The sequence below is a fragment of the Ipomoea triloba genome, chromosome 9 (assembly GCF_003576645.1).
Source record: "Ipomoea triloba cultivar NCNSP0323 chromosome 9, ASM357664v1".
In the NCBI taxonomy this organism is placed as follows: Eukaryota; Viridiplantae; Streptophyta; class Magnoliopsida; order Solanales; family Convolvulaceae; genus Ipomoea; species Ipomoea triloba.
This window is the reverse complement of record NC_044924.1, coordinates 1,408,628-1,430,699: the sequence shown is the minus strand read 5'-3', so window position 1 is coordinate 1,430,699 and position 22,072 is coordinate 1,408,628. Positions and strand designations below refer to the sequence as shown.

General features: G+C 37.7%; 5 protein-coding genes across 6 annotated transcripts; 3 read left to right on the top strand and 2 right to left on the bottom strand.

Annotated features, from left to right (window-relative positions):
• Positions 1–250: 250 nt before the first annotated feature.
• Positions 251–6,233, top strand: LOC116029352 (pathogenesis-related homeodomain protein). 2 transcript variants are annotated; one of them, XM_031271319.1, is made up of 10 exons: positions 251–456; positions 1,006–1,088; positions 1,166–2,334; positions 3,371–3,536; positions 3,661–3,784; positions 3,882–3,994; positions 4,077–4,583; positions 4,942–5,214; positions 5,371–5,460; positions 5,554–6,233. In XM_031271319.1, exons 3-10 carry the CDS (start codon positions 1,403–1,405, stop codon positions 5,626–5,628), a joined length of 2,280 nt encoding a protein of 759 aa, XP_031127179.1. In that variant the 5' UTR covers positions 251–456; positions 1,006–1,088; positions 1,166–1,402; the 3' UTR covers positions 5,629–6,233. The 2 variants fall into 2 exon arrangements, with proteins under 2 accessions (XP_031127179.1, XP_031127177.1); XM_031271317.1 differs by having other exon boundaries at positions 1,006–2,334.
• Positions 6,234–7,308: 1,075 nt separating this feature from the next.
• Positions 7,309–10,530, top strand: LOC116029353 (G2/mitotic-specific cyclin C13-1-like). The gene is made up of 8 exons (XM_031271320.1): positions 7,309–7,729; positions 7,850–8,082; positions 8,168–8,243; positions 8,350–8,426; positions 8,601–8,634; positions 8,732–8,881; positions 9,066–9,194; positions 10,242–10,530. Exons 1-8 carry the CDS (start codon positions 7,391–7,393, stop codon positions 10,305–10,307), a joined length of 1,104 nt encoding a protein of 367 aa, XP_031127180.1. The 5' UTR covers positions 7,309–7,390; the 3' UTR covers positions 10,308–10,530.
• On the bottom strand, positions 10,111–15,601 carry LOC116029351 (alpha-L-fucosidase 2). The gene is made up of 11 exons (XM_031271316.1): positions 14,972–15,601; positions 14,598–14,743; positions 13,259–14,139; positions 12,968–13,100; positions 12,322–12,495; positions 11,869–12,093; positions 11,650–11,751; positions 11,395–11,530; positions 11,013–11,208; positions 10,549–10,884; positions 10,111–10,356 (listed from the first exon to the last, which is right to left on the bottom strand). Exons 1-10 carry the CDS (start codon positions 15,180–15,182, stop codon positions 10,563–10,565), a joined length of 2,526 nt encoding a protein of 841 aa, XP_031127176.1. The 5' UTR covers positions 15,183–15,601; the 3' UTR covers positions 10,111–10,356; positions 10,549–10,562.
• Positions 15,602–16,319: 718 nt separating this feature from the next.
• Positions 16,320–18,184, bottom strand: LOC116028573. Its single transcript, XM_031270322.1, has one exon. The coding sequence runs from the start codon at positions 18,127–18,129 to the stop codon at positions 16,567–16,569; it is 1,563 nt and encodes a 520-aa protein (XP_031126182.1). The 5' UTR covers positions 18,130–18,184; the 3' UTR covers positions 16,320–16,566.
• A 2,065-nt stretch (positions 18,185–20,249) lies between these two features.
• On the top strand, positions 20,250–21,050 carry LOC116030611 (LYR motif-containing protein At3g19508). The gene is made up of 2 exons (XM_031272915.1): positions 20,250–20,510; positions 20,652–21,050. The coding sequence occupies exons 1-2, from the start codon at positions 20,298–20,300 to the stop codon at positions 20,703–20,705; spliced, it is 267 nt and encodes an 88-aa protein (XP_031128775.1). The 5' UTR covers positions 20,250–20,297; the 3' UTR covers positions 20,706–21,050.
• Positions 21,051–22,072: the final 1,022 nt, after the last annotated feature.

Genomic DNA, 22,072 nt, shown 5'->3' with positions numbered 1-22,072 from the left:
TTAATGGGCTCTGTGAAATATATATGCAGGATATGATTGGGCTTCTCAAGCTTGAACAATTTTTGAACAGATTGCACAAAAAATGCACAGAGAAAATTGGCCATATAGGCCCATTATCTGACCCCTACTAACAGGCTTCCAGGCCCCAGCCCCTCTCAGTCGGGCTTAGGAAATGGGTTAATTGGGGTGAGCACAAAATACTTGGAACAATACAACCCGACCCGCATAGTCCATCCCTCTCTCTCTCATCTTTCCCTTTGCAACTTGCGAGCTCGCTCTACTCTCAGATCCTCTTTTATTTTATCGGCTCCGAGAAAAGCTCTCGACAACGCAAATCTACAGCCATAACTGCGGCTTTTGCCGATCTCCTGCATCGAAGGAAAGGAAAGAAGTTGCAATTATTGAGGTTTTACATCTGTGAGCTTCAAATTTCAGGGCCTTATTTCTGTGTATAAGGTAACCTTTGCATTTAAATAAAAAAAAAAAAAAATCTTAAGCAATTTATTATCCTTTTTGGCTGCTGAAAGAGGTTTCCAGGATAGATATAAGATTGAAAACATTGAATTTTCACCTCATTTGTATGTACTTTAAATAGGTTTAGCAGAATCATCTTTAAAATTAGCAAATATTGCTGTTTCAAAAGTGTTCCGTTTGCTTCATCCAATGCTGCTATTAAGTCTAGCAATGAATGCTTACTTAGTCTTTTTATTTTCGCTGTTCTGATATCTGCATTGTTCTTGAAAATTTGAGTAGGAAACGCTATTCTCGAATTATATTGTATTGTTTGCTCTCGTGTTTATGTTAGTTTGATATTTGGCATAACATATGCAAAAGTCATCCTTGAGGTACACGGTTTAGTTGCTTTTTTCCAGTGTAGTCTATTAACCATGGTATGCAGGTTATGGTGGAGCAAGACTCACCTTTAGTAATGTGTACTAGTTGTACCCAATGTGCATGCCAGAATAATATGAATTTCTTTTGGTCTGAATTTGATAACAATTGCAGGTCCATGGTTCCTCCAGCTTCATCTGAATTATATCTTATGCATGGGTGATTAACATACAGTTTAGGAGACAAGCTTTTGCTTGGTCAGTATATGTGATTGTTATTAAGGTTTTCTCTTAAGATGTCCAAAGATGTCAATAGAGGTTCCTCTAGCTTTCAGGGAAACAGTTGATTGGGGATATGCTTCAGTCCAAAACAGCCTGCATTAGAGAAAAGAAGTCTAACCAGTGCAGTAACTGGAATAATATATGATTATCACTATACTATTTGCAGTGGGTTAGGGGAATCTTCCATCCAGTGTTCTGATATTGGACTTGGTGAAAGGGCTTAAACTGTCAAATAGTGGTTTGGTTAATCTGATAGTGGAAGTGGTGAAGAATTGATTAACTCAGATAATATGGCCACAAACTCAAACTGTGGATCCCTTGGACCAAATTCTACTGAATATGATCATCAAAATGCAAACGCCAAGCTGGTGGAGCGGATAGAATTGCCACATGAAAATGGTGCAGCTAATTCTTTGGTTGGTTATTCAGCAAACCCACGTATAGAATTGCCCCTTGAACGTGATGCTATGGATTCTAATCAACAGCACAAGAAACCAGAGCTAGAAAATTGTGATGTAAATTCTGATGTTGGGGAGATGACATTGCCACCTGGATTTGAGACAGCAAATTCAACAGTTGGATATTCTTCTCAGCTACCCAACAAGGTCACAGGAAATCTTTGCCCTCAGCAGTTAAAAGAAACTCACACATATGCAATTGGAAATCCTAGTGGAACATTGATGCGGAGAAATGAAAATAATGAGAAACAAGCTGAAATGCCTTCCAAACACAAGTTTTTGAGGCCACCCCTGGAAGATTTGACATTGAATCTCAGATCTAAGAATGTTGAATTTCCACCTGAAAATGAGAGAGCATATTCTGTAGCTGACCCAGCAGAACCACCTGGTTTCGAATCTCATAATCGTGGTCACAGATTAAGAGGAACATGTAAAGATGCAAATAAAAGTCCTGCACAGCTAGAACATGAAGAAAAAGGACCCCCTGAGAGTATATCTACTTCCAGAACAGATGTAAACACTACCAGAGTTCTGCGCCCCAAAACACATAAACAATCTGAATCTCCTATACCAAATGATGCTGCTGCAGGTGATAGTGATGACGGTAGAAATAATAGAACAAGGAGAAAGGAAAAGCAGAAGAAACAAAATGCTGTTAATGAATTCTCAAGTATAAGGACCAAGCTGAGATATTTACTACACCGAATAAAATATGAGCAAAATTTAATTGATGCTTACTCTGGTGAAGGATGGAAAGGAAAAAGGTTTGTGCTGCACCCTTTCTCTCCCCATGCTCAGGTGGAAGGTTGCTGCTGCAGTCTTTAATATCATAGGTTGATGTTCTTGCTGAGAGTGCCGGTTCTAATTCTCCCATTTCTCTATAATTATTATTACTAAATGCATATAAGCAAGCATTAAGAATTGATGATTTCAAAAAATTCAATGGAGGGAAGTTAAGAAAATTCTTAGCTTTATTAATTTAAGGTCTGATGATGGTCCACCACTCTGCCTTAGCTTATAGGTATAGCTTCGTTGACTGGCTCAATCACATCTACTAAGATGCTCTTGGCAGCGTGGAAAATAAGAAAAAGAGCCAGTCTAGGTTTCTATCCTGTTTAGCATTTTCAATTTAGGGTCCGTTTGGAAAGCAGGAAAATGATTTCTAGAAAATGACTCATTTTCCAGAAACTTGTTCTCCAGTGTGTTTGGTTGCATGGCTTGGTGTGTTTGGTTCATTTTCTGGAAAATGAGCATAATTATTTTTAATTTTAAATATTTAAAATATACAATGATGGTGGTGGTGGTGGTGGTGGTTTGGGTGGGTAGGGGTGGGGTGGTAGTGGGTGGTGGTGGCGGCGGGTGATTGGCTGGTCTATTGTTGCAAACGGAAAATGACTTCTCCCAAAGAAAAGGAAAAGTCATTTTCCAGAAAATCTCCTCTATTTTCCATTGACCACACCCCTATTTTCCATTGACTTCCATTTTCCCCTTCTAGCCAAACACTAATCATTTTCCGTGTTTCCAAACACACCCTTATAGATACTTGCAAGGAGCCAGGGACAGACCTCCCTAAAGTTTATTGTTATTATCTTTACCTTCGTATTCATAAAGACAAGCCATATGCCCTCTTTTTTTTGTTTGAAATGGGCTCCTCAGTTTTCCAGCTTAGATGTCTGGTCCTCCAATACATATTTATTGATACTTTCACCAACTATGCCCCCTCCCAAGGGAATGGTTTGAACTCCACTTTTTGTTGTCAATCATTTCACATCGGTCTAATGTTCTTCTATACATTTGCAGCATAGAAAAAATAAAGCCTGAGAAGGAGCTGCAACGTGCAAAATCTGGGATTTTCACTTACAAATTGAAAATCAGAGATTTATTTCAACGCATTGATATGATGCTTGCTCATGGAAGGCTTCCAGAATCTTCATTTGACTCCAAAGGACTGATTGACAGTGAAGATGTAGGAGAATTTTGTTGATACATGCACATTAACATTGTGTTGTAGTTGAATCTTGTTTTCATCTATTACCATCATACTGCACCTTGATATGTTGAGATAGTTTAAAGATGTTGTTTATTAGCAGATATTCTGTGCGAAGTGTGGTTCTAAGGATTTGCCAGCTGATAATGATATTATCCTTTGTGATGGTGCTTGTGAACGCGGATTTCACCAATTCTGTTTGGAGCCGCCTTTGTTGAAAGAAGACAGTAAAGTCCCAAAGTGTTAAAAAATGTCTTTAGTCTTGAATATCTTTATGTATTTATATGCATATATATGATTTACCTTTCCTTGTTGTACATACAGTTCCACCAGGTGATGAAGTCTGGCTCTGCCCTGGATGTGTTTGCAAATTAGATTGCTTTGTCTTACTTAATGATCTTCTTGGAACAAATCTCTCTCTTCCAGACAGTTGGGAGGTCAGGCTTTCATACTCTTTAGATAACGCCTGGCTTTGTTTTTTATTGCCAACTGCTCACCAAGCTGTTTTGGTGTGTGCAGAAGGTGTTCCCAGAGGAGGCTGCCAGTGTTGTATCAGGAAAGAAGTTGGATGATGTTTCTGGATTACCATCTGATGATTCTGAGGATGATGACTACAACCCTGATCATCTGGAAGTAGAGGAAAATGGTTCAGGAGATGAATCAGCCTCTGAAGAATCTGATTATTTTTCTGCATCTGATGATTTGGCAGCACCTGTCAATAATGATCAACTCACGGGGCTTCCTTCAGATGACTCAGAAGATGATGATTATGATCCGGATGCTCCAGACCATGATGCACAGGTGATGCAGGAAAGTTCCAATTCCGATTTTACCTCAGACTCGGAGGATGTTGGTCCAGAAGTTAATGATACTAGGACCCCTAGCCAAGACCAATGTGGAGAAACTAAAATAGGTGGAGTGGTGCAACACTCATTGAATGATGAATTATCATACCAACAGTCCAATGATGATCTTGTATCTCAGAAAAGATATGGGGAGGGATTGGACTACAAAAAGTCGAATGATGTGAGTTTCTCTTTCCTACGAGTGCATAATTTTTTACTATAAATTTTGAATCTATGATTGATAACCCCTCTCCAGAAAATTTTGAACCATCTTCCTTTTACTTTGCTGTTTCATATGTTTTATCTTCTGAATTTACTATTTATCGTTTGAACATATGGTATTGGTAAATACATTCTTTTTTGGTTTTATTATTTCCTCTTTATTGCTTTTCCAAAGGCTCCTGTCCTTTCCTCTGTTTACTTGTTCATTTTTCAGTGTGTTTTGCTTTCTTAATTTTTGCAATGTCAGATTTTCCTTCCTAAACTGAAATCTATGGTAGTGGTTCTTATTTTGCTTTGTAATCCATTGACATATGAAGGAAGCACATCAAAGTACGTCTTCTGATTATTGCGATGAAGAATATGGGTGTACTGCTCCAAAAAGAAAGAATAGAAGTCGCAAAGCTGCTCATAAGTCATCTGATCAGGCTGCAATGGGTGTGATGAATACAAATTTCAACCAGAGTGAAACTGAACATACCACTGAGAGAAGAAGCCGAAAAAGGCTCAAGGTTGAAGGTTCGGTGACGCCTGAACAAGGTTCAAGTAGTAAAAAAAATACTAAATCAAGATATGGAGAAGATGTGATCAAGGTAATTCAAGGGTTTGGCTTATGACTTCAAATTCTGAAATCAAATATGTTCCGACACAATCTCTTACACACACATACACATACACATACACATGGTGAGAGAAGTTTTAATTTGCCTTAGTCTCAATACTTATTGTGATGGTGGTGCATTTTGCAGAGACTCTTTGAATCCTTCAAGGAAAATCAATACCCAAAACGTGAAGTCAAGGAAAGTTTAGCCACAGAATTAGGACTGACAGCCCAGCAGGTTGAATGATACCTACTCCATTTTATTCTTTCAACTCCTATTGTTGTTTTTCTATTCTATTCTGTTATGACCTCTTGAATATACATTGTGCAGGTTAGTAAATGGTTTGAAAATGCTCGGCGGAGCTTTCACCACTCATCGTCTAATCAACCAAAGAATCAATCTTAACTGAAATATTAGAAAAATGGAGCAATTCCTCACCCAAAACGAAGACCCACAGAAAATTGAGTTCTTGAGGCAAAAGTGCCAAACTCTTCGTGCCGTGGGGCTGCCACACTGAACCACCTTCAGCAAGTCTCGATAAAGAGGAATGCCAAAGCGTGATGATCAGATATGGGTTCAAGGATCCAGAAGTAACAGAAGCAGAAGATGCAAGTTGGCCTTTGCTGCCTAGCTCTCTCATCAAGCATTAACCAGCTCACCAGATTAGTGAAAAAAAGGCAGCACAATCTCATGTGCAGTGCAGAACTGTGGAAGAGCAATTACGAAAAGCGTCAACAACTTGAAAATGAGCAGTGGAAGATTCCCTCGAGTTACAAGGACAGGCATTAGCATTATCTCTGCATATCCAACAAATACTGATTTGTATCTACTTGATGCAACATCTTCTTTCCCAGGAGAGGTGATAGACTGATACTGTAGTTTAGAACTTCAGCTATGAATCATACCAACTTATTAACTGTGGTGTCTAGTTTCCACTCCCAGCAGGTGTATAAATTGCTTATTGTAATAGCAGGTTTCTCGTTTAAATGTAGAGTATGATTTTTTTTTTTTTGGACTTGCACGGACAGTTTAGTTGGTTTTTGGGTGATAGATAGTGGGTAAAAATACATGATCGAACCTTGGTGAAATAGACATGTCTATGAAGATACGACTACCTACAGCTGGACAAAAAGACCCTATTAAACTTCACTGTTCCTTGGGATTGGGTTTGGGCCTTTCCTGCACAGCTTAGGTGGAAGGCAAAGAAGGACTCCTTCGGGGAGGTCATGAGTCATAAGTGAGATTCCACTTTGGATGGGTTAGAACTCTAATCTTGTGCCAGGACCTACATGCTAAGGGACAGTTTTAGGTAAACAGTTTTTATGGGCCGTAAGTCTCCCATAAGGCAACGACGGAGGTGTGCAAAAGTTTCCTCATACTGCAAAGACAGAAGGGAGTTTGATTGCAAGGTGGAAGGCAAAGAAGGGCTCCTTCGGGGAGGTCATGAGTCATCAGTGAGATTCCACTTTGGATGGGTTAGAACTCTAATCTTGTGCCAGGACCTACATGTTAAGGGACAGTTTTAGGTAAACAGTTTTTATGGGCCGTAGGTCTCCCATAAGGCAACGACGGAGGTGTGCAAAAGTTTCCTCATACTGCAAAGACAGAAGGGAGTTTGATTGCAAGACCCACTTGTCGAGTAGGGACAAAAGTCTGCCTTAGTGATTTAGCAGTAACGACAGGAAGGGTCATCACTCAACAGGATTAAAGTTATCTTAGAGATAACAAGTTGATTTTCTCTAAAAGCTCACATCGACGAGAAAGTTTGCCACCTTGATGTCGGCTCTTCTCCGTTAAGTCATCGTAATTTACTTCACTATTATGTGCGTGGAAGTCCTGAGGGTGAGGAAATTTTTACTTTTGTGTGTAAGAGAGTGAAGTTATTTTTTATGTGATGATTAAGGATTCCCGTCCACCTGTTTTTGTTTCTGAATACGAAAATCTTATTTTGGGCTGCAGTAAAGCCCTCACCAAAGCCCAGTCCAAGAAAAGGCCCAAGGCCCGCCCGCCACTAAAATCAGGAAACAGTCATTTTTGAATACCAGAAAAAAGGCGGCTTATCTTCCCGCCTCTACCTTGATTCATTCTCTCTCCATCATTTCTCTCAGGTATTCTAAAATCCTGCTTATTACTCCGTAATTATTATCTGTAAAACCCTAATTCATTCATGATGCCGGGAGGAGAGAATCGGGTCGCCATGAAGGGGTCGAAGAGGAGTACTGCATTTGGTCCGGTAGAAAACGAGTCGGCGCATGTGCCAGGGCTTCCGGCCACGAAGAAGCGGGTCGTATTGGGCGATCTCACCAACAGTAACACATGCTCCACTCAGAACACGAGTCTGAGACAAACACAGAAGCCTAAGGCCAAGCAAAAGCCTGGATTGAAGGAGGACGGTGACGGTGATGAATCTGTGGATGCTGGATTTTACGAAGAGGATTTCACACCTGAGAACTCTCAGAGGTCTGCCTATGCTCCGCTAATCTATCAGCATCTGCATTCGATGGAGGTATTTCGTGGATTTTGTTGCATTCGTTTGTGATTGATGATTGATTTGTGCGATCGGAATGTTAAGTCCTGTTGTTGTTGTTGTTGATCTTTTATATTGATTTGTGCCTTTGTAATATAGGCTGAGGCGAAGAGAAGGCCTCTGGCAAATTATATGGAGAAGGTTCAGAATGATTTAACCCCCAATATGCGATTTGTTTTAGTTGATTGGTTGGTGGAGGTTGCTGAGGAATACAGACTTGTTGCAGATACACTTTATCTCGCTGTCTCCCACATTGACAGATTCCTTTCTTTTCATACTCTGAACAGGAAAAAGCTTCAGCTTCTTGGTGTCTCTAGCATGCTTGTTGCCTCGTAAGCTCATAAAACTCTCTCATTTGATCGGTAGGCTTTGTTTTACTTTAAGTGTAATTCAACAATTATTTAATTAATGTTGCAGAAAATATGAAGAGATCCATCCCCCACATGTTGAGGACTTTGTATATATCACTGACAATACATTCACTAAAGAGGAGGTCAGCTTTTATCTCTTTCATGTTGATTTCATTGACTTGTGTGTATGATTATGAAGTGGATACAATTATTATTATTATTATTATTATTATTTTGCTTTCATGTTAGGTTGTTCTCATGGAGGGAGAACTGCTGAAGTTTTTAGACTTTGAAATTGGCAACCCCACAACAAAAACTTTTCTTAGGTATCTGTTATCCCTTGTAAATATAAGTGAATTCTCACATAGCCCTTAATCTCAATCAATCACCCTTGTTTATGCATTTCAATTTCCAGAAAAATCTTCTAATTTAATTTTCTTTTAGCTACTGCTTTTAGTTTGGCCTGTTTGGCTAATAGGAATTTTTTGGGTAATGTACAGGATCTTTACCAAGCCTGCCCAAGATGACTCAAAGGTCACCTGAAAATTTTTATGTTTTCTTTGTCATGCAATTTATTATTTTCTCTTAACTCATCTTTCAGTGCTGATTATAAGCCTTACCTCTTCTTCAGTTTACGACACTGGAATTTGAATTCTTGTGTAGTTATCTTGCGGAGCTAAGCTTATTAGATTATTACTGTGTCCGGTTCTTGCCATCACTTATTGCTGCTGCTGCGATCTTTCTTGCAAGACTTATAATCCTTCCAAAATTTCATCCTTGGGTAAAACTTCAGCCTTAAGTTGTCATTAGTAGGTTTATGTATTGATTGGATGCAATGCTTTTAGCTAATCATAGAATTGGCTTGCTGCTTACTTGATTCATCAGTTAGTTTAGACTTTCAATGTAATATCCATAAAAGATTCCTTTGATGCCCATCATGTATCTGTTTCTTTTGTGTTTTCTAGAGCATTGCACTGCAACAGTATACAGGCTACAGACCATATGATCTGAAGGATTGTGTGCTTGCTATACATGAAATGCTATTTAGTAAAAGCGAGGCATCTATGGTGGGAGACAAATACCAAGATCACAAGGTACGATTGGTTTGCTCTAGAAGTGTAATGTATGTGCTTTGTGCTCTTTAGTATCCAGAAGTTTTGCAGGTTTTTTTAACATAAATGAAAAATTTACACTTGAAATAAAATGGGAAGATTTTGAAACTTTGATAAAAATTTAAAAAATAAAAAATACTTTTCTAAATGTGTTTGAGTCGACACATGCCGGAAATGCATATGGTATATGCATTTGACACTTTTTTTTTTTTTTTAATTCGGTTTGAAAATTTAATTTTACATCAAATATATATTTGAAATGTGATTGATAGTTAAAATATAAGTGTTTACTTTTTTAGGATCAAACACATTTGGATAATATTTTTGACCCTACATTTTTTTTTACCTCCCCTCTCTAAATATGCTTGAGTTTGATATTTGAGGTTAGACTTTAAAAATTTTGAATTCAAGCTCAAACACATCCGAAATGCTTGAGTTACATAACCTAAACAGCATTTCCCATTCAACATGAAATTGTTCTATAGATTTATGTTGATAAAAATTTAAGCAAATTTTAAACACAAACAGTAATATAGATTAAACATTACGGCAACTTGGGTGTTTAATTTATATTATTGTTTTGTGTTTAGAGCAAAAATATTTTTTTTTGCAGATGTAATGAAAAAACCCACATGTTACAATGTTCGTATATACCTAATTGTTAAAAAAATAAAAAAGTAATTAAATATTAATAGAATGTGCATTTTAAAATTATATTAAAATGAGTATAAGGTCGAACACATTTGAAAATTGTGTTAAAATAAAGATTTAATAATTTTAACGGTGCATTTTAGATGTTGAACACACATTTTTTAAGTATTTTTTTATTCTATTTTTATCTAGAACGCATGAAATCTTCCTATTTTTGTCAAATATTTGGAGTTTTATAAGTTTGCAATTTGGGAGAAGTCTTCCAACTAGCTTATATATATATGGTTTATTTCCTTTCAATATATTGCCAGGAGTGCTTCCAATGAAGCCCAACTACATCACCCCACACACTGACAACTTTTTTTCTCTTGAAAACAGTACAAGCAGGTTGCTAAAATGTCTCCACCCTCGGAAATTGCTGCACATTATTTTCAGGATGTTTGAAGTAGGAATAAACAAGGCTCTGGTGCTGTCATGCTGTGTTATTGAGGACCTAGAATGCATGGTTTTAAACGTTAGTCTCAATTTGGGTGGTTTTACATGTAAATTTGCAAACACATTGGAGATGTTAGAGCTAATTTCATTGAATTAGGAATAAGAGTGATTCATTGAACAGTTTAATTTTTATCAATTTGAATGAATGATATATATATAGATGTTTTAACCATTCTCATATTTTCCTTACCTTCATGAAGCCCTCTACGAAGATATGCAATTGGGCATAGCATTGCTCTTCACGCATTTTAACTCCTTGTTGAATGTGTAAACTCTTCCTGACATTATGTTTGCTGTCATAGTAATCATTTGATAATGTAATCTCATTATAGTATTGTGATCCTTCGACCAAAGGCCAACTTCGTGAAGTTGCCCTTCTTTCCAGCATATGCTGACTGTCACATCACTGCGCGCCTTCAACCCCTTAACACAACCATTTGGCCATTTATCTTGAGGAAGCGCGGGAAGCAAGTATAAATCGGTCATGCTGCTCTGAACCAGCATTTCTGATACTGCTGCCGTGAAGCTGGGTGCAAAAGAAATGCAAATTAGCACCTTCACCGATCCTCTACTTTGGTGCAAAAACTTTAACAAGATGGCATTGAGCATTCATATTAGTCAACTTTTAAGGTGCGAATAGAAAGAAGTGCTCACCCAAAGTTGGCATCGATCTGGAATGGTGGATGTGCGGCAAACAGGTTATTGTAAAGTCCCCCTTCAAACTGGGCCTCATGTTCAGGATCCACCAGATGAAATAGATGCTTAACCATATGGTAGGCTTTTTCACTATCAAGAAGGCGTGCCCATAGAGCGATTTTCCATGCAGTAGACCATCCTGGCCCATCCTCTCCTGTTTGAGAAAAGGGCATTTCGTTAATCTTTTAGACTCAGAATTGTAAATTCATGGATACAAGTGTGAAAGCCTATGCAAAATTTCTTGTATTTATCATTTCAATGACCTGTAGTCATGCATAACGTTGAAACATGGGATAATATTCATTCATTACATGAGCTTCCTACTCTATTTTTCACAAACCTCTTTTATATAAGCTATTCTCTGCAGCTTTACAGAGGTCAGGAGTTTTCTCAGGTGTAATTGTGTGCCCTGGAAAGAGGCCAAAAAGGTGAGACAGGTGCCGATGATGCATGTCTGGGTCCTTGAAATCTTTTGCCTGTCATGACAGAAATTAGCAATCAAACTGCTAAATGCTGATAGTCATCTTTTTAACTGTGAAACAATTAAAAATCTTATTGGGTTAAGAGACTGTAAGTTCAAAGGTTTTGGACACACCCATTCCATTACAGAACCATCCCTAGCAATTTTGGTTGGATAAAGACGTGATTGAGCTTTCTGAACTCTCACAATCAGCTCATCCTCACTTTTGTTCAAAACCTGTTCAGATTATAATTTTCTCCTCTCAAATTCAGATTCACACAGCTAAAAAAGGAATAAAAATATAACAGAAAGATTGAATAAATTTTTAAAAAAGAAAAAAAGAAAAGGACATACCTTGGCAGCAGAAACTATGGCAGAGAAAACTTCTCTAATGATTGACATGTCCATGGTTGTTGAGTAACTCAAACTGGCAGTTTCACCATCTGGGGCAATAAAATAATGCTCAGGAGAGCTGGATGGGTTGGTTTCAAGATATCCTTCTCTTCCTTCAATCAACCAGTCCAACAGAAATAAAGTACACCCTTCCAACAAGGGATATATTTTCTTTTCTAGAAAATCCTGTAAGTGCAGAAAATACTGACAATCAAACAATGGTTTTTACTTTTTAGAGAATCCTCATGTTCAGGGACATTTATTAACATGACAGGACAATTTGCCTCTAGGAAAAGTCAAAGACTTCTATAAATCCATTATGATCACATCTCTGGAATGTTATATACGGAGTATTTAATTACTCAGAACTTTCACAGGAAACATGTTAATTACTTAGGACCCAAAGACCCTTACTCTGTCCATTGTATAAGTATAATGCTCCCATAAATGGGTACAGATCCATGCTCCACCCATCTGCCATATAGAGTACTCAACGTCTCGTCTGTCATCGTATCCCCTATACGGGGATGTTTTTGCCCATATATCAGATATGTGATGCACAACCCAGCCTCTAGCTTCATAGTTCACCTGTAATATTTTGTGAGTAAATACATTAATGTTTACACATAGCATTATCATATTTCATTCTACTTGAAATAACTTCTATCAGAACTAAATGGCCAGAAAGATATAAGAGTTGAAAGAGATCCAGCACTATTTACAATATCATGACGAGATTACATCATAATACTGATATCTGATATGGAAGTGCAAGATTTCACATGTTAACAGAAAGTGCCTTCACTCATATAAAGAAAGCTCTATCCCTCTTACATGATTTCTCAAATTTCTTTATTGACAGCTTACTCTCTTTCATTGTTTTATAATCTTTTATATATTTGTTCTGTTGACTGAGAATTTTAAAAATATATATTCCTGATCCCCCATAAGGATACAATACGTTACTGCTATACAGCTTCCAAATTTGATGCTACTAAATGTATCCAAAACTCCAATGTGCAATGTTAATACATACTATGAAAGTGAAATTAATTCTTACTTTTGCAGTTTTCCTTCCATTAGTTGAAAGAAAGGATATATAGTCATATAGAGGTTCTTGGCACTCTTTAAGATTGCAAGGGAGAGCAGGCCAGTAGTTCATCTGAAGATTGATATTCAAGTGAGGGGCAGCACTGACAAGGACAAATGAATAAAGAAAGATGAATAGAGATGCAGAAATAAATCAAAAAAAAATAAAAATCAAAGAACAGAAAAAGATTGAAAGCAGAAGAAGAAAACTAACTATATTTATTAAAAGATGAAAATATGGAAGAAATGTGTTGAGACATACTCCCAAGCTGGCTCCATATCCTTGTTCCATATCCCCTGCAAGTTTGCTGCCTGAGTTCCAGGGCGTGAGCAAGCAATAAGTAGATAACGACCATACTGGAATAAAAGCTCAACCAAACTAGGATCTTCATCAATTATGAAGGATTTTATTCTCTCAGAAGTTGGAATTGCCCCATCCTCACTTCCTTTTAAATCTATACAAGTTTTGTTGAATTCGCCACTAGCAGTACTTTTGGAGCTTTTGGAAAGGTTCAGCGAGACGCGCTGGAATAATTTTTGATAGTCATCCACATGGCGTGAATAAATTTCTGAATATGAAAATCTTTTACTAGAAATCAATGTTTTTTGGGACTCTGAAATGGGATCCCTTTTTGATTCTGATGGCTTGGTGAATGGTCCATCAAATGAGGATGAGGCGGTCAAAAGTATGATGGCCCAGTCACAACCCTTGACCTGAAGCCTCTGTTCATCCAAAACATTTATAGCCTCTGACCCATTACTGATCTGTATATCAAGAACTGCTGAAAATTGAATACCTTGAGGACTCTCAGTTGCATATTTTTGGGGGGGTATCCGTGTACCACGGCAACTTCCTTCCATTATTATCTGATTTTTACCATTTGTATATGAGTGATGATGCATTTGACTGTCCAAGGACACCGTGAAATTAAGAGAGCCTGGTTTATTTCCAGATATCTTTATTGCTATCACTTGATCTGGATTTGAGGAAAAATATTCCCTTGTAAATTCTATTTCATTCGTGGAATATTTTACTTTCACAGTTGCAGTTTCCAAGTCCAGCACTCTCTGATATGTTTCTTCATTATAATTTGCATGAGAAGCATCAAATTCCAGCTTTATATCTCCAACGAGCTGGTAAACCTTTACCATCACAAGAAAATCATAAGAATGCTTATGATAAGGATCAAGCGATCAACCATAAAAAGTCTCTGTAAAGTCAATGGTGCCAACATAAATGAAGAAAATGAAAATGTGATGTGAAAAACCCATATAGCAAAGTAAGCAGATATAAATATACTCTGAACATGATATACTTTCAAGTATCTAGAATCCCTTCAGTGTGAAGTCATCTTTAAACACTAGGTAGTTGTCACATTTATCAGCTCAAAAACCTAAGTTATTCATTCGAAATTGTTCCTGAAGATTTCCTTCCACCTAGGATCTGGATTAGATCATTGTTCTTTCCAATTAAAAAGGATTACAGCTTTGCCATACTCAGGAAAGGTCTACATTCTGTGTTATCACTTGAGGTTATCTCTCTTCAATGTTGCATACTGAATTACTGAAAGAAACAAATCCAAAGTCATCAAAATGCATACCTCATTTGGTTTACCTACTAATTTCCGTCCAGCTTCAGTAGCCTGTGCATACTGGCCATCATCAACAAGTTTTCTAACCTCAGCCAGTGCTTTTGGAGCATCTGGATGAGTATAATCCCCAGGAATTCCAGTCCACAAAGTGTCCTCTGTACAAAGCAGACAAAACCTAATTAGATTACATGTTATCTTCCCCTTCCTAAAACTAGCTGCTACGATTTTGTTCCTCATAATTAGATTACATGTTATCTTCCCCTTCCTAAAACTTGCTGCTACGATTTTGTTCCTCATTGATCATAAAAGGCATCAGAGCTTACTACGCAATAGAAAAGCACGACAAACCAAGCGCAAATAAACTTTCGGCAAAATACGATTACCGTTGAGATTGAGAGTTTCAGATGCAACACCGCCCCAAACCATGGCGCCGAGACGACCGTTTCCAATAGGCAGAGCATCGGTCCAAAGCTTTGCCGGCTCGTTGAACCTAATCTCAAGAGGCTTCGAACTCTCCGTTGTACTTCCCGAGCTCGGACTCCACATATCTGCGTCTGTAAGCTCCTTCACCAGAATCCAATCGAAATCCTCCATTGGATTGCAGAGAAATTCAATTCCTCAACTGACGTGAAACGGAAGAAAACTTCGCTCTCTCTCTCTCTCTCTTATATAGCGGATAGCTGCAACTCTTCCGTTTAAAAATATCGCATTCTCTAAAGTTGTTCAATCAGTGAGCCTACTAAACACAGGTACTGGAAATTATCGACGCGTGCACGATGCAAAAGTCCGAGAATAAGAATAAAGACAGGTTGAATAGAGAGGCCGTTACTGAGAAAAGTAGGGAGCTGAAAACGACGAAGAGCAACAAAGAGCACCGCCGGCGCCGGCACTTGGGCGAGTAGAGACATAAAACCGGGGGCCCATGGTTTCGGCGTATTCGCCGGCGCTAAAGGCTTCTCGTGCCTGTACCTGTTTCTGTTTCGTTTCTTCTCCATGGCAACTGGTTGGACCACCTCCATAGGCACTAGAGGTAGTAAAAGGTAGATAATATATGTATTTTTATTTTTACTTTTAACTTTTATTTTTACACACAAAATCTTAACATAAACAGTAAACACTTATCCGGAAACTGAAAAAAAAAAAAAAGTTTAAGTAACTTTATAATTATCAAATTTTAATCCTAAATTTAAGAGTTTATTACATCTATGACTAATAAATGAGATAAATTACAAAATATATTTCAATTGATTTATAATCCCTATATGGTTGCACTGTGAATTTTAAAAATTTATTGTAAATTTCGAGTACACATATAATAGTTACTTTATTTATTCATAAAAAATAATTCATTCATGCCTTTTCGCATATAATTAAAGAACAAAAAAGTGAAGATGATATAATTAAGAGACGACAAATTTTATTTTATTTTTTATAATTTTGATACAAGAAACAATATTTAATCATCTTTTCTTTTGTATATACAAGGAGAAAACATCATCACGCACAATATAAATCTAGATCAAACAATTCTTATTGTATCCATGAAAGGGAAAAGATGCACACCATCATAGGGGTTTTAAAGCCTTACAAAATGAGATGTTTCAAATTTTAAAACATTGTCATTTAATATATGCATGCATTAACTTTTGTATAGATACTTAATGATACTTCAGGGGCTTCCTCAAATAAGATGTCACAGACATACTACATCATACTCAATAGAGTCAGTAGTACTAAAAAAAGATTTTTTATAAATATGTTTCTAAATACATGGTATGTATATGAACTACCTATTGAAGGTATTTTAGTCACACAAACAAATATATTACATATATGAAACTTCATACAATCTTTCTTTTATCCTCAAATACTGCTAATTCAACAAGCAAGCTACTCTCTCATTATATATATGTACATATGTATGCGTATGATACATAAACTATACCTTAATTAACTACTATAAATGTTGACATAATGATTATGTGGGAATCAAGGGCAAATCTACCTCATCACACCACTCCACACACCTTGTCTCATAGTATGAAGTGTTGACATGATTGGGCCAATAAGTTAGCCATACTTCACCTCCAATCCTCCACTTCAACACACTCCCTACCATTTCCTTGCTCAATCTCCACCCTACACCTGTCCCACTCTCCTCCCCTGCAATTACCAAACTACCCTTCTTTGTAAACCCCCTATTTGCTCCCCTATATCTCCTCCCAAGATTATTCATCACCACTCCGGTGGGACCATCATCGTAGTTGTCTGGCTTCCACGTGGCAACTTCAATGCCCGTTTGATTGTCGCACAGCGTGGCATCATACACGACCGCGTTTCCCTCCGCGTCCTGGTCCCACCTCCAATTTTTCATTTTTGTCTTCGTAGCCATTCTCGCCACCGCCTTCATCTTCGGAATCTTTGAATCTCCGAAACTGCCCTTCCAGATCTTGTGTGTTTCCACTTCTTTTTCTATGTTATTCGTGGACTGGCCCAAACTCATCCCGCCAACGTAACTGGCGCCCACTTCCGGCCCGACCCACACTCGAATCCTCGAAGGGAAATGCTTCTCGTCCACGTAGGCATCGTCTTCACTCTTGTTGAACCCTAATCTTGCCACGTGGAGGCGTATATTATCAAGACGGGCGTTGACTTGGATAAAACCGTCAAAGTATCCGACCGTATATTCGAATTGTATCACAGCCTCAAGTTGCTGGTGAGCCAAGGCGTATCTCAGAGCCGACTCTTGGGCTTCGATCACCGGAAACGGATTCCTCTCGCGGCGGCGGAGCGTGCACTCCATTGCCCTGACCGGAGCGTAGCCTTTCAGTATCCACAACCCGTACGCCTCCGTACTGTACGAGATCCCGAGGTACTGAGGCGTTAACGACAGTAAACCTACGCCGCCCACCTCCCTTAATATGAGCCATTTTGCTAACATGTACCCGAAGGTGCGCATGAAACAGAGCTCCACGTCGGTTCCGACCGTAACGAAGAACGTCCGCAGGACGACCGGCGCGGGCTTGGAAGAAAATATTTCGAGGCTCGGAGCCAGCATGGAGTGGAAGTAGAGAGCGCCGGCCTCCGACGGCGCGTCGCACGCGCAGAGCCAGAAAAGGCGGGAAAGCAAGACGAGGTTGAAGAAGCTCGAGAAATTCTCCGGCGCGTGCGAGTCGAGAATCCATGAAACTCGGTCGGGGTGGAGTTTCTGGAGCTGCGAGCGCGGGCAGGTGGAATCGTGAGCGGTGGGAGACCGGGAAATCACCTCTTGGAGGAGCTGGAGAACGAGAGGCAAGAACGGCTTGTCCGACGAGAGATTGCACTCGTCGGAAACCCACACAGTCACCTCCGCATCGTCGGAATGAAACCCTAGCAAGCAAACGGAGAAACTCACCGTGTTGGAGTGTAAACTCGGCTCGGCTCTGAGTTGGATGGACCGAGCGGGGTTGTTTTGAGAAGTAGCAAGGTTAAAGACGAGTGGCGAGTTCGCCGACTCGTCGGAGTTTGGAAGTTCACATATCCACGTCCAAACATCCATCATAGTTTCCGATTGAATTGGTTTGGAAGTAGCCTAAAGAGTGTGGTGCATGAGAGTTGGAGTTAGAGAAGAATATGACAATTTTATAGGGAAATGAGTGATGAAAGAGCTGTAAACTTGGAGAGGGTTTTGTCCGCATTTCGGTTGTCAAGAAAGAAAACTAAACTTGTGGTCACAAGGACTTGTATCACTGTTTTGAGCTTTCAGTTTTGGCGGCATTATATATTTATTATTTAATAGATTTACATAATAACTCGAAGCTACTACTATATAGTGCGATTACACTTATGTTATTATTGCAAATAATCTAACCCTGGTGGTAGGGGTAATAATTTTTTGGGGTGGAAAAGATTGAGAAAGTATATAACAAATAATACGTTGTAAACCACCTACAGAAGATAATAACACGATTAGAAAAAAAAATAAAAATAAAAATAAAAAGGCTAAACATACCTACAACAAAAATACTAGATGCACTCCCAACTTTTACTCCCAATTGTGTTCAAATTTGATTGGAGGATGAATAAAAGGGAATGAACAAACATCATGACCCCATATTAAATTGATCAATCAAAGCATGCCAACTCATATGGAGTATAAAATGGGAGTGTGAATTGGGAGTACATGTAGAATTACTCTACCTACAATTACCATTACAAACAATATGTAATAACCCATCATTCTCTCTGATGTGACATTCATATTTTATTTAGTTGGCAAAGAACCATGTTACATAGAGATAAATCAGTTTAAATTGTTCATAACTAATAGACTTAAACAAAAAAAAAAGTCAATAAACTGTTCTTACTAACTATCATTTATCAATTTGAACTTAAAATCTTGTGATAACTAAATTAATCGTGGACCCTGGGTTGCCCATTCTATTGCCTTAGCTTCTTATTCATTTATAACTAACGGCCGTTTTTATTTTTGGGGTGGTGGGAGTTGCAAGATTATATTGAAGGAATTTGTAGTGTACGTGTATGTAGATGGATCGATCAAATGAAATGAAAGTTTTGTTTGATTTGGAGTAGAGACGTTGACACGTATGGTGAAATATAGGGTTATACGTGCATGTCATGCATGCGGCCAACATTATCATTTCATCTATTGGCAGTTGGCTTGAGATTTAAAATATATTGTGAACATGAAATAATATTAAATTGATGATTTTTTTATGGTTGCGAGTTTCAAAACTCAGTTCCTGTATGTAGTCCTCAGCCAACCAACACAACCTATTGATAACAAGTTAAATTACAAGGGAAAATTGTAGAATATATATATTGCAAAACTCTTTACAATCTTTTTTTTTCCATGATATTTACCGTTCAATGTAGTTAAGGCATACAGCCAAAATAGAAAAGTAAATCTACAAAATATCTCCTATTAATTACGAATTGATTGGTTTTCCATGATATTTACCGTTCAATGTAGTTAAGGCATTCAGCCAAAATAGAAAAGTAAATCTACAAAATATATATCTCCTATTAATTACGAATTGATTGGTTGTAAAAATAATCATGTACGCACTTAAACATGGAAATAACCCACCCAAGCCGTAGTTATAAAAAAATGAGAAACTGATGTAGCTAGTGGAATTACAGGTATTTTGTCTTTCTCTCAAGATTAAGAGTTATGACACATAACACCCAATCACAAGCAACTAAAAGCTAGCATAAAAAATCAACAAGAAACTAAACAAACAACAAGTTTAAGGCAACGATAAATCGATAATTAAACAAGATTATCATAAAAACATATTAACAAGATATAAACACAATTCCTTCATAAACATATGAAATTAGGTTAGAGTTCTATCATTATGCAATAATCACAAATAGAACATCAAGATAGACGATATAACCCTGTCTCAAGTCCATATCTAAAACGTAGGATCCTTATAAAATAAATCTTAACTAACTACGACAAGAATAATTCAACAATCAAGTTATTTTAATAAATAAATCAGAATTATATGATGGTCCAACAATTTGGACTTTGAAAGTTAATATGAAATATTTTGTAAGATAATTTTTTTTTTTCTAAATAATTGAAAAACTTATTTAGCTCTTTTTTTTTCTCTACCTTAATAAATAAATTTATAAGGCAGAGAGATCATAAAATGCGCGGGAAGATGCAGTGTTAACTGGGACGTATTACCAATCTAGTAGATGGTGAGTTATAGAGAAATGAAGAAAGCGTTAATGGCGTACAAGGAGGTGCTCAGGCTGGTGAAGCGACTCCCAGAAGACACAAGGCCTTACTATGCCAAATACGTTCGAGAGAACTTCGTCAATTACAGAGAAATCGACGCCAATGATTCAGTCTCTCTCCACGAACTGCTTCAACGCACGTACAATCATTCCATCTGGATCTTGAAGAAGGTGAGAATACTCCCATCCTTGCTGTTCTTTGACAGTATTCGTATTAATTCATTAGATATTTAGGTGTTTGTCATGCGTTTTGGTTGTGAATTGTGATGCCTTTTGTTTTGTGTTACCAATTTTGGATTTCGGCGATTCCAGTATTCGGTGGACCAATCGGCGGCGAATAGGCTGAAGGAGATCTGTTCTGCTTGATTGTTTTAGTTGTGCCCCTAAACTGTTTGCCGATATTCCCCAAAGAGGCTGCTGAAGGAGATCTGTTCTGCGTGATTGTTTTAGTTATGCCCACAAACTGTTTGCTGATATTCCCCAAAGAGGCTGGTTAGGAGTTTACTCTTGTTTTCCTCACAAAGGTTAATAAGTTGACACTAATTTTGCATCCCCACAGTCTCACTACATACTTTTCTATGGTTTGGGCAACTCATTTCTGCAACAATGTCTGTTGTTATTTTGCTTTGCTTCCTCCTCTCAAGAATTGTTCTTATGGCATCTCTAAATTTAAAGAATAAAATGAAACTTTGATATTGAAACTTGCCCAAATCTTTTGTCCTCTACATAAATTGTTAAAACTTCGTTTTTTCGATACAAAAATTATTTCATTATTCAATTGATAGACAAGATAAATTTCATTCATAGTGAGCATGGAGGATTTGGGAAGGACTGAGGTAGGGACAAGGTGTTCTTGGGCTCGAAAAACACAGCATCGAAAGGAGGCAAAGATGTCTGTTAATATGATTCAGTACTATGGGAATTAGGCATTTGATTTTGGGTGATAAATTTCTGGTCAATAAATTAATATGATAATTAAACTTTATTGGAAGAACAGATGGAAGTTAGATTGTCTTTTTATCAGTCAGTCTGCGGAAATCTTACGTACTCCCATTCTCCCCCACGTGTATGTTCAGCTCCCATTTTCAACGTCCTTGTCAGCCAGGTTTCGCAAATTCACGCCCAAATAAAGAACAAAAAGTGATTAGTGAATGACGGGATTATCGTCGACACTTTGAAGTGGTGTCTATTAAGTTTTTACCTAGATCAGCGAACAAGCTAGCTCATGCATTAGCTAGGGCGGTCCATTCTCAAGCTGGTTCTTTAGTTTGGTTAACTTCAATTCCTGCATGTATTGAACATCTTATTTAATATATTTTGATCGTTTTTCCTTAAAAAAAAAAAACAAAAAGTTGTTTTAATAATAATAATAATAATAATAAATCATGACAATAGACAAACTCAGTTGCAAAATAAATAAACCAATAAAATTAAAACCCTCAAACTATACCGAATAATGTAATTTAGCAAAAAAAAAATAAATTAGATTAGATCATGAGATGTTCTGAGCGGGTCCTAATTGTAGGAGGTATTTTTAAACTCGTATTATACTCAAACTAATCCTCGTATCATGATAGGGGATACAGTAGGGTGTTAAAATCGTACTACACTCATGCATCCAGTTGGCATGATCGAATATGAAAGAAATTATGTGCCATTTTAACATTTATTGTTGTAATATTACTGTCAAACATCAAATTAATTAATGTAGAAACTAATTCCGAGAGTCGTTT